The sequence below is a fragment of the Salarias fasciatus genome, chromosome 4 (genome assembly GCF_902148845.1).
Source record: "Salarias fasciatus chromosome 4, fSalaFa1.1, whole genome shotgun sequence".
Lineage (NCBI taxonomy): Eukaryota > Metazoa > Chordata > Actinopteri > Blenniiformes > Blenniidae > Salarias > Salarias fasciatus.
Genome location: NC_043748.1, coordinates 22,965,762 through 22,977,233, shown reverse-complemented (window position 1 = coordinate 22,977,233; position 11,472 = coordinate 22,965,762). Strand labels below are relative to the sequence as shown.

At 49.3% G+C, this 11,472-nt stretch overlaps 1 protein-coding gene across 1 annotated transcript in view; it reads left to right on the top strand.

Moving 5' to 3' along the window:
* LOC115387448 (RNA binding protein fox-1 homolog 3-like) overlaps positions 1 to 11,472 on the top strand; it is a 61,054-nt gene that overhangs the window by 27,161 nt on the left and 22,421 nt on the right. Inside the window, exons 2-5 of the mRNA XM_030090157.1 lie at positions 862 to 987; positions 3,519 to 3,572; positions 9,365 to 9,457; positions 10,767 to 10,827. Coding sequence (XP_029946017.1) covers positions 862 to 987; positions 3,519 to 3,572; positions 9,365 to 9,457; positions 10,767 to 10,827 — 334 coding nt within the window. The remainder of the gene's footprint in view (positions 1 to 861; positions 988 to 3,518; positions 3,573 to 9,364; positions 9,458 to 10,766; positions 10,828 to 11,472) is intronic.

Below are 11,472 nucleotides of genomic sequence, written 5' to 3'. Positions count from 1 at the left end.
AGCAGGCGCCCCTGACGGCGCGCTGGCCCCGCCCTGCAGCCTGACTTCCTGTTGAAGCGAGGAGACGGACTGTGCTCTGAGCTGATTGGCCGGTCTGCCGGCTCACCCTGGACGAAGACGAAGCAGGAAATCAAACATGGTCCGTCTGCGGCGAAACCTATCAGCCACACCACACACACACACACACACACAACACGCTCAGTCTTGTATTTCTATCCTTGTGGGGACCGTCCATTGACTCCCATTCATGTCTAGCCCCTAACCCTGACCCTTACCCTAACCCTAACCCACACCACAACAAAGACTAACCCTAAAGAAATGTTTTTGCACTTTTACTTTTTTCAGTAACAACAACATGGTCAAGAAAACACTGTTTCTCCTACTTAGGACCGGAAAAAGGTCCCCACAAGGCACGTCGTTCCACATTTTGCTACCCTTGTGGGGACATTTGGCCCCAACAAGGATAGAAATACGAGAACGCACACACACACAATGCACAAACAACAAGCTGAATCCGTCTCTGACTCTCCTCCCGTCATTTATAAGGACATGTCAGTGAAGCGTTGTCGTAGTGACGGTGAGGGCGGCGCCCGGCGGCCGCGGCGGCGTGGCGCTGTGGGATCTATATCCACGCCTTCCTGTCAGCGCCTCCATCTTCCTGCAGCTCCGGAGATTAATCTGAAACCTCGGCTCAACGCCATCGCTCACCGCCTGCTTACTGCCGCCGCTTCCCAGCAGACTGAAAGATGGCGTCTGACCGGCGGCTGACCTGTGTGTGTGTGTGTGTGTGTGTGTGTGTGTGTGTGTGTGTGTGTGTGTGTGTGTGTGTGTGTGTGTGTGTGTGTGTGTGTTTCCCGGCAGACGGACGACGCGGCGCCGACAGACTCCTCCCACTCCGACTCGTCCGAGAAGCAGCAGCCCAAACGGCTCCACGTCTCCAACATCCCGTTCCGCTTCCGAGACCCCGACCTGCGGCAGATGTTCGGGGTGAGTCAGCTGATCAGCAGGTTCCTGAAGAGTGATCAGGAAGTGAGCGGGGCAGCAGCGCCTCACTGTGGCGAGCGGCTGCAGAGCAGGAAGCTCTTGGTCTGGACCAGGAAGTGGAGGTTTCCTCAGCCGGTGTAACGGGGGCTGCAGCGTAGGGGTGGGCGATATGGCAAAAATGTCATGTCACGATTTTTTAAAATCAATATCACGATCACGATTTTATCACAATTCTTTTTTACATTGTCTTTTCTAGACTAATTTGCAAGTTTGATCATTTTTTCCCCAATGTTAGACATATAAAACATATAAAATGTATTTAAACATGTAAAACCCTAAAAGAAAAAAAAAGACAATTTAAGCTAAAGAAACTGGCTTTAATTTAAATAGTACAGGTTTTTTTTCTAATCAAAATGTGCAATGAACCCAAACATTGATTGATTGATTGATTGATTTTATTTGTTTCATTCTTTTTCAAAGAAAGAAATTAAAAGGAACAGAAAGAAGTGAGACTTATGATGTCTGCTCCTATCATAAACATAAAAAGTCATGAACAGCAACAGAGTGCACTTTTGTAACACAAAAACTAAACACACCAAATAGATTATTGAAAAGGGTCAATAAAAATGCAAACTTAGCTGGTTACCTCTTAAAGGGCAACAATTTAGAACAAAAACAATTTAACTTTAATATCTATAACCTGAGTGAATAATACAGCTGCTTGAGAACGATTTTTTGTTCAGAGATCTAAGCTTTTATCTCCTTTTAAAAATGAGGTAAAAGATAATGAACAATAAAGTACACTTCTGTAACACAAAAAACTAAACATATCAAATAGCTTTTTAGCAGTTTTAATAGGATATAGTTTTAATAGTTGCGCTATATGACCACTAGAGGGCTCTGTCTCCATTGAAATACAGCCCCTCATCATCCCATTAAACCAAAGACTGTTCCACTAGTTATCAGACTAAAGGGTCAGTTTCAGCTGTTAACTTGATGGTTTGTTCACTAAGTGTCTTTTCACATTTCTGTGATTTGTTGTATATAAAATCCCTCATGCTAGCTTGTGAACTGCTAGCGGTAGCTCGCTAGCTAGCGTTAGCCTCGGCGCTAGCTTCAGCGTCTCTCCCTCCAGCTTGTTGGGGTGTTTCTATGGCGGCTGGTCTCTTGTAGATCCCGTACTGCTGCTGTAACCCAGCTCTGCCTGACACAGCCTCCACCCAGCCTCCACCCAGCAGCAGCTCCAGTCAGAGACGCTCCACAGCGCTCCGCTCGCTGTTAGCTGCCTTTGCGTCCTGAACGCAGCACCGGCTGTGGCTGCGTTTTTTTTTTTTTCATCATTGCTAATGTTGCTCCACATGTATCTAGTATGTATGTGGATCACTGCACTCGAGGGAATATTTAGTTAATATTATCTGAAGCTTTCAGGTAACATCATCACTCCAAAAAATATTATATAGGGGAGAGTGGGGTAAGTTAGTGCCAATTTTTACTTAAAGTGCCTTTTACACAAGGGGATAACAGGAATGCCTGCAACTAAAATATGTTCATACAGTTTAGGATGTTGTGCATCCCTGGGAGCAATCACTTTGGATCTTAAATAAACTGTGTGAGAAATATAGCTTTGGAAAAAAAGTGGTTTTGTGGCACAACTTACCCCAAGTGCGGGGTAAATTGTGCCATTAGTCAGAATACACTGGGGTAAATTGTGCCACTGATAACTGAAGTAAAAAAGGTAATTTTAAAATCAAAAATTTAGTGTTTTGTAATGTTTTTTGTATTTTTCATATGGACCAACTGTGTCTGAAATAAAGTTGACATAAAAATGATAATGCTAGATAAAAACAAGACAAATTAAATACAAAAGTACTTGTTTAATGCTTATTTAAAGTTTTAACATAATCAAAGGCCAATTTGCTTCAACAAGGCCTCGTGCCACATGAACCCATGCTAAGAACAAAATAAAAAATGAGCACCTGACTGCATCTGCATCTGAATATCTTCACAGATTCGACCTACTGGACGTTCCACTTGTCAGTGCTGCAGTGGAATATGAGCTTGCGTTCCCTTCTGGTTCTGTCACCATGCTTTTATGGTGTGGGAAATTTTTTAAGCACATCACATCAAGGGATGACTCCTTCATCATTCTCTCTAAATGTTAAGATGGACTTTCCATCAACAGGCCTCATAACTTTGCTTCAGAAACTTTAAAAAGTTGGAACCCTGTCTCTCTTCCTTTTGTATCTGCGTGACATGATGGATTTAGATCTGAAATTAAGTATGACACATAGTTTTAGTGATCAAATGGAAGAATAAGATGTACAATAACAGTAAAATACAATCTCCTCCTCCTCTCCTCCTCCTATCCTCCTCCTCCTCTCCTCCCCCTCTCCACCTCCCCCTCTCCTCCTCCTCCTCCTCCCCCTCTCCTCCTCCTCTCCTCCTCCTCCTCTCCTCTCCTCTCCTCCTCCCCCTCTCCTCCTCCTCCTCTCCTCCTCCTCTCCTCCTCCTATCCTCCTCCTCCTCTCCTGCAGCACTTTGGGAAGATTCTAGACGTGGAGATCATCTTTAATGAACGAGGATCTAAGGTGAGTCACCTGCTGCTTCCTCCTCCTCCTTCTTCTTCTTCTTCTGTTTCCTGATGGCGGCGTCGGCCTGGGAGGTGGGTCCAGGCATTAGCATTAGCAGAAGGCCTTAGCATTAGCAGGAGGCATTAGCACAAACAGGTGGTGTTAGCATTAGCAGGTGACATTAGCAATAGCCAGTGACATTAGCTTTAGCAGCAGGCGTCGGTTCCTCAGCTGGATCCCGTTTCCTTAGCAGACTTGTGGTTTTTGGTGTTTTCGTTCCAGAAAAGTTTCACTTTTTCAGTTTGAAGATGGCGTCTGTTTCCATGGAAACGGAAGAAACAGTAAAAAGCAGCTGTAGTTCTCCTGCTGTTCCATTAGGTGGTGCTGTTGCTAGTTTTAGTAAAGGAACCACAGACAAGATTCAGGCCGATGCACGCTGGCTGCGGTCCGTCTCCGGTCCGGAATCACCGCAGCTCTGTGATTCACCCCCCGCGGTGCCTCTGCAGTCCGCTGGAGGAGGTCGCCAGATCTGTCGCTGTCCCCCGCAAACAATATGAAACCCATTAAACTCAATAGAAAGCAGCCCAAAACCGCCATCTGGGTTGAAAATGCCTGTTAAAACTGTATTTGTATATTAAAGAACTCGTCATTAACACATAATCATGTCATCAACCCGTCAGACGTGTTAAAAAAGAAGCTTGATTTGGCAGAAACCCGCCGAATCTGGCAGCACAGAGCCGCTCCGGTCAGAGAGCCGTTTGAGTCGTTTGACTTCCTGCAGTGACGAAGTACAAAGCCGTTCTTCTAAAGCGCATCATGACTGCATCACGCTGTTTGTTCTGTTTTCTACCAGAAGAAGTAAAAAATTGATTATTAAAGCAGAACTATGCAACTTTTTTACCTCAATAAATGTTTTCAGAATCCCTGTGGGGGTAAACAAAGGCTTGTCACGGTGATTGCCCCCCCCCCCCCCCCGCCGGGTCCTGTCCTGGAAAACAGTACTTGCAACGTTCAGAGGAGCGACGCGACCGACTACATCCTGAGGAGGGAACCGGCTTTTACGGCGCTCAGACGGAGGACAGGGATAAAGCGCGTAAACAAACATGAAACCCTCGCTAGCGTTAGCAACGACCCACCCTCAGGTACTCACGGGTGTGGCAGACCCAAAACACAGAAGAAACCTTTAGTCCTGACGATGCGGAGAAAAGGAAACGTGGTCTCCCTCCCCTTTTATTTTGCCTTGTTTAGTGAATGGTCTGGAGGACACATTTACTGAAAAGAGGATGTCAGCCTGCTGACACTGGTGATCCTCAAACTGATTTCTACATTGAAACCTGATTAATTTTGTTGTATGCTGATGATACTGTTGTCATGTCCACAACTGATAGAGGGCTACAAAATGCTTTAAATTGTATTTGTGAATATTTTACAAAATTGAAATTAGAAGTGAACAGTGATAAAACTAAAGTAAGCGTGTTTGGGTACAGAGATGCAAACACCAAAAAGCTAAACTTTCTGTGTAACGGGCAGGAGCTTGAGGTTGTGCCATGTTTCAAATCCTTTGGAATCACATTCAATTATAACGGCTCATTTCAGACTGGAATCACAGAGCTTCACAAACAAGCGACCAGCGCTGTGTTTGCAGTCACTTCTCGGTGCAGGAGATATGAGTTCTCAGTAGATGTTGCACTAGAGCTGTTTGATAACTCAGTCTCTCCAGTTTTGCTGGATGCCTGTGAAGTCTGGGGTTCTGATCGAATAAAATAAATAGAAAAACTTCACCTCAGATTTCTAAAGTATATTCTCAAAGTAAAAATGAGCACCTGCACTAATATGGTGTACGGAGAGCTGGGTCGTTACCCACTGTCAGTATCGATTCAGAAGAGAATGATTGGATATTGGGGAATTTTAATAAATAGTGGGGAATCTAAACTCAGCCGGAAGATGTATAAGTTATTGTTCGACATCTTTAGTGGAGGTGAATACACATCTCCATGGTTACTGCAGGTGAAACAGATCCAGATGACTGTGGTCTCTCTTATGTCTGGAGAACACAGGAAATCTCCAATGATCACTGAGACTCACTCTGACAGACCAGTTTATACAAAAGTGGTCTGGAGAATGTAAAGACGTGTCTTCCTGTGATCTTTATGATGAATTTAAAATTGATTTAAAGTTGGAGAGATTTTTATTGTGTGAAAACACAGCCTACAGACAAGCTATATGTAATTTAAGAACTGGTAATAATAAGCTTTCAAAAATTTTGGGATGGTATGAAGGTATAGACACAATCCGGGTTTTGTAACCTCTGCAATGACAACAAAGTTGGTGATGAATTCATTTAATGTTTGTGTTGTACAGGAAAAGGTGTATAGAAAGCTAATTTCTATACAAGTCATCCCTCTATGTTTAAATGTACTGCACTCCTGCAAAATGAAAGTGTAAAAATAATTTGTAAACTGGACGCCTTTTTAAAAAACGTCCTCTCTTTGTTAAAGTAATGTACCTTGTTGTTTTGTTTCATTCATTCATTTCATTTCGTTTACTTACTGAACAGACTCTCGGTCCATATAAAAAAAAGAAGAAACAAAAACAAAACAAAGACAGACACACAGTTATAAAGGTACTGGTGCCCGTGCTTCCCCAGAGCCGACCCGTAACGGACAGCACTACAGCAGGGTCACCGGAGTCTGTATACGAGAGCTCTCACGCCGTGATTCCGCCGGACGCGACGCCAATTTTTCGTGCGATGAGATAACACACAAAGTCAATGTAATGACACGATTGTCGCTCAATCTTGAGCGGCGAGCGGCGGACGGCGGACGGCGAGCGTTTCCAGCGAAAAATCCACACGCCCGTCGACATGCACTGCCAGTCGGCCCCGCCCACCGCTCGCCGCTTCACCGCTCCACGCTCGTCACTCGAGTTGCATACAGAGGTGAGCAGTAGGTCTTAGACAGCTGAGATGCGGAGGACGTTTACGACAGTGAGCTTTCACAGGAGACCAGCAGGGGGAGCGCTACAGCAAAGCTTGCAGAGTTCTCCTTTAAGGCAAAAACACGACACAGGTTTTATTTTGAAGTCACTTATTTTGGAACACGTATCGCGTTTCCTTCCGGCGCCGACCTGCTTCTGCGTGCCGAACAATAGGATCCTGGAAAGATACTGGAGCTCCGCAAGCACTCCGGAGCCGGACCAGAGCCGGACCGGAGCCGGACCGGAGCCGGACCGGAGCCGGACCAGAGCCGGACCGCAGCCGGACCGCAGCCGGACCGGAGCCGGACCGGAGCAGGACCTCAGCCGGACCGGAGCCGGACCGCAGCCGGACCGCAGCCGGACCGCAGCCGGACCGCAGCCGGACCGGAGCCGGACCGGAGCCGGACTGCAGCCGGACCGCAGCCGGACCGCAGCCGGACCGCAGCCGGACCGGAGCCAGACTGCAGCCGGACCGGAGCCGCACCGTAACTGGACCGGAGCCGGACCGCAGCCGGACCGGAGCCGGACCGTAACTGAACCGGAGCCGGACCGCAACTGGACCGGAGCCAGACCGGAGCCGGACCGGAGCCGGACCGGAGCCGGACCGCAGCCGGACCGCAGCCGGACCGGAGCCGGACCGCAACTGGACCGGAGCCGGACCGCAGCCGGACCGGAGCCGGACCGCAGCCGGACCGGAGCCGGACCGGAGCCGGACTACAGCCAGACTACAGCCGGACCGCAGCCAGACCGCAGCCGGACCACAGCAGGACCACAGCCGGACCACAGCCGGACCACAGCCGGACCACAGCAGGACCACAGCAGGACCACAGCAGGACTACAGCCGGACCACAGCCGGACCACAGCCGGACCACAGCCGGACGCGGCCGGTGTGCAACACAGCATTGATTTTAATGACTACAGATTAGCTGCGGTGTCTGTTCCACAGCCGTTCCGCAGCCGGACCGCATCCAGTGTGCATCGGGGGTTACAATGGGAGAACAGGGACCAGGACCAGGAGCAGGACAATCTAGACAGGGACCAGGACCGGCACCAGGACCAGGATCAGAACCAGCAGAGCCTTCTCCTCAGATCACTGTTCTCCTCGGTTCTCCATTCATAAAGCAGGAATCCAGATGATTCCCATTCATACCTGGGAGGACACACACACACACACACACACACACACACACACACACACACACACACAGGAGATTAAGCACCGGATCACCCTGCCTCCTCCACCATAATAAGCATTTATTGTTTGCGATCTGCGGAGCCATTACCCATGATGCCTCTCTCCAGCGGCCGGTAATAAAGCGTCTCTTTCCGCTGAAGCTTCGCCATTTGGTCCAACATGTCCTCCTCTGGTGGGCTGATAGAGAAGAGTGTGTGTGTGTGTGTGTGTGTGTGTGTGTGTGTGTGTGTGTGTGTGTGTGTGTGTGTGTTCTCGTATTTCTATCCTTGTTGGGGCCAAATGTCCCCACAAGGATAGCAAAACGTGGAACGACGTAGCCTTGTGGGGACCTTTTTCCGGTCCTAAGTAGGAGAAACAGTGTTTTCTTGACCATGTTGTTGTTACTGAAAAAAGTAAAAGTGCAAAAACATTTCTTTAGGGTTAGGCTTTGTTGTGGTGTGGGTTAGGGTTAGGGTAAGGGTCAGGGTTAGGGGCTAGACATGAATGGGAGTCAATGGACGGTCCCCACAAGGATAGAAATACAAGACTGTGTGTGTGTGTGTGTGTGTGTGTGTGTGTGTGTGTGTGTGTGTGTTGGCTGAATGTCCACAGGATTGAGTTTGCCCTCGATTGTTTCTGTTTTTCCGGTCCTGGTCTCAGTTTGATGAAACCTGGAACTTCCAGCACATTCCAGCTCAGGCTCCGCCCCCTTTCTCCGCAGCCAATCACAGAGCCGCACAACTGGAAACCATTTGGAGCTGGAGTCCTGATCCTGGTCCCTGTCCATATTCTCCTGGTCCTGGTCCTGGTCCTGGCCTCCACAATCATAGTAAATGTTTTTGGTTTCATGACTGAAACAGCTAACAGCACCAACTAGTGGACCAATGTGGAAACTACATGGTTTTGAGTGTTTCTGCTGTTTCCATGGAAACAACATCATTTTCAAAACATTTCCATATGAAGACGAAACTTTCCTTTACAAAAAAGATTTTCTTTTACTTGAAATGTTCTCTTCATGAAGCTTCCTGCTGAATGTCGTCCACATCCAGACTCCACCAGGTTAACAAAATAAAAGTCTCAGGTCAACAAAATAAAAGTCTCAGCTCCTCAAAACGCCTCCACAAAGTTATAGGCTGAATGCTCATCAACAAGAACAGCTTCTGGAGGAGGAGAGTGGGACAGAGAGCATGCTGGGAGTTCTGACAGAGAGCATTCTGGGAGTTCAGAGTAGGCAGAGAGCATGCTGGGATTCCAGAGCAGACAGAGAGGATGCTGGGAGTCAGGTGAAGTGTTGTGTCTCGTCAGGATGAAGGAGTGATTCACATCAACTCACCCCTTCACAACGAGCCACCATGATTACTGTTTCACCAGGCTGTAGGGTGACTGAGTGAAGCTGCGTGTGTGTGTGTGTGTGTGTGTGTGTGTGTGTGTGTGTGTGTGTGCGTGTGTGTGCGTGTGTGTGAGACCGAGCTGCTGATGTTTCCTGACGCCTCACTAACTGCTGCTGATTAATCTGTTGCCGCCACTCTGCTCACCTGCTGGTGTGTGTGTTTGTGTTTGTGCCTGTGTGTGTGTGTGTGTGTGTGTGTGTGTGTGTGTGTGTGTGTGTGTGTGTGTGTGTGTGTGTGTCCACCTTCCTCCTCTGCCGCCGCCCTCTCAGGGCTTTGGGTTTGTAACGTTTGAAACGAGCACAGACGCTGATCGTGCACGGGAGAAACTAAACGGTACAATCGTAGAGGGACGCAAGATCGAGGTGCTTCACTCCTCCTCCTTTCTTCATCTCCTCCTCCTCCTCTTCCTCCTCCTCCTCCTCCTCTTCCTCCTCCTCCTCCTCCTCCTCCTTTTCCTCCTCCTCCTCCTCCTCCTCTTCCTCCTCCTCCTCCTCCTCCTCCTCTTCCTCCTCCTCCTCCTCCTCCTCCTCTTCCTCCTCCTCTTCATCTTCCTCTTCCTCGTCTTCCTCTCCTGCCTGCTGAGACTTCACGCATGCAACCGCATGCAGCCTGCTCTGTGTGTGTGTGCGTGCATTTGGGCGTGCGTGCGTGTGTGTGTGTGTGAGTGTGTGTGTGTGTGTGTGTGTGTGTGTGGTGTGTGTGTGTGTGTGTGTGTGTGTGTATGAATGCATGCAGAATATTGTCACTTCCTGTCTGGAGGGCGGGACTTCCACCTGTCCATCACGGCCTTAAGATGCAGAACGAACACGTCATCTTCATCATCGAGTGACATCAGAGGAGACCCTCCTCTTCCTCCTGTTCTTCCTCCTCTTCCTCCTCGTCGCTCGTTAGAAGTCCATCTCTTGGTTTTACTCCGTCACTTTTCCAGAGGTGAAGGATTTTCTGGATCTGTGGACCTCAGACCTGTCTCTGGTCTCTGGTCTCTGGTCTCTGGTCCCGGTGGTCTCTGGCTGGTCCACGTCTCTCTGATCGCTGTGGACATTCAGATGTAGCGTCTCACTCCTCGCCCTTTCACAATAATCCATTCATTCAGGTGCCGGTCCGGTCCAGCAAAGAGACCAGGCCCAGGACCAGGACCAGGACCTCCTGCAGCTGGTCTTTACTGGGATCAGCTGTTAGTCACATGACTGCGTCACGGAGTAGAACCTGGGACTCCCGATCATTAACTAGGTCCCATCAGGTCCTGTTAGGTCCCATCAGGTCCCATCAGATCCCTTCAGGTCCCATCAGGTCCCGTCAGGTCCTGTTAGGTCCCGTCAGGTCCCGTCAGGTCCCGTCAGGTCCCGTCAGGTCCTGTCAGGTCCCATCAGGTCCCATCAGGTCCTGTCAGACCGCAGGAGACCCCAGCATTCAGTCCTGATTCGTCCTGTTGGTTTGTGGTGCATGTTTCCCTCCGAGACCCGCATCTGGAATGACCCACATCTGGAATGACCCACATCTGGAATGACCCACATCTGGAATGACCAGACGTCAGTGAAGGGATGACTTCACTGTCATGTCATTTAACACAGTGTGTGTTTGTGTGTGCGTGTGTATGTGTGTGTGTGTGTGTGTGTGTGTGTGTGTGTGTGTGTGTGTGTGTGTGTGTGTGTGTGTGTTCTCACCTGGCAGGTGAACAACGCCACAGCTCGAGTGATGACAAACAAGAAGGTGTCCAACCCGTACAGCAACGGTGAGCGTCTCGGTTCTTTAGTGGATTTGATTCTGAAACTGTTCCAGGTTTCGGTGAGGCTCTGCCTGCTGGGTCAGCTCTTCGGTCTGAAGGTGCCGGGGTGGACGAGATTCTCCCTGAGGACCTTCAGTCTCTGGATGAGGGACTGTCTTGGTTGACACGTCTCTGTAACATCGCATGGCGGTCCGGGACGGAGCCTCTGGACTGGCAGACCGGGGTGGTGGTCCCCCTGTTTAAAAAGAGGGACCGGAGGGTGTGCTCCGACTATAGGGGGATCACACTCCTCAGCCTCCCTGGGAAAGTCTATTCCAGGGTTCTGGAGAGGAGGATTCCACCAACAGTCGAACCTCGGATCCAGGAGGAACAATGTGGTTTTCGTCCTGGTCGTGGAACACTGGACCAGCTCTAGACCCTCCATTGGGGCTCGAGGGATTGTAGGAGTTTCCCCGACCTGTCCACATGTGTTTTGTGGACTTGGAGAAGGCATTCGTCCCTCATGGTATCTTGTGGGGGGGCTCCGGGAATACGGAATCCGGGGCCCCTTGTTAAGGGCCGCCCGGTCTCTGCAGAACTGGAGTAGGAGTCTGGTCCACATTGCAGGCAGTAAGTCGGACCTGTTCCCGGTTCATGTTGGACTGCGGCAGG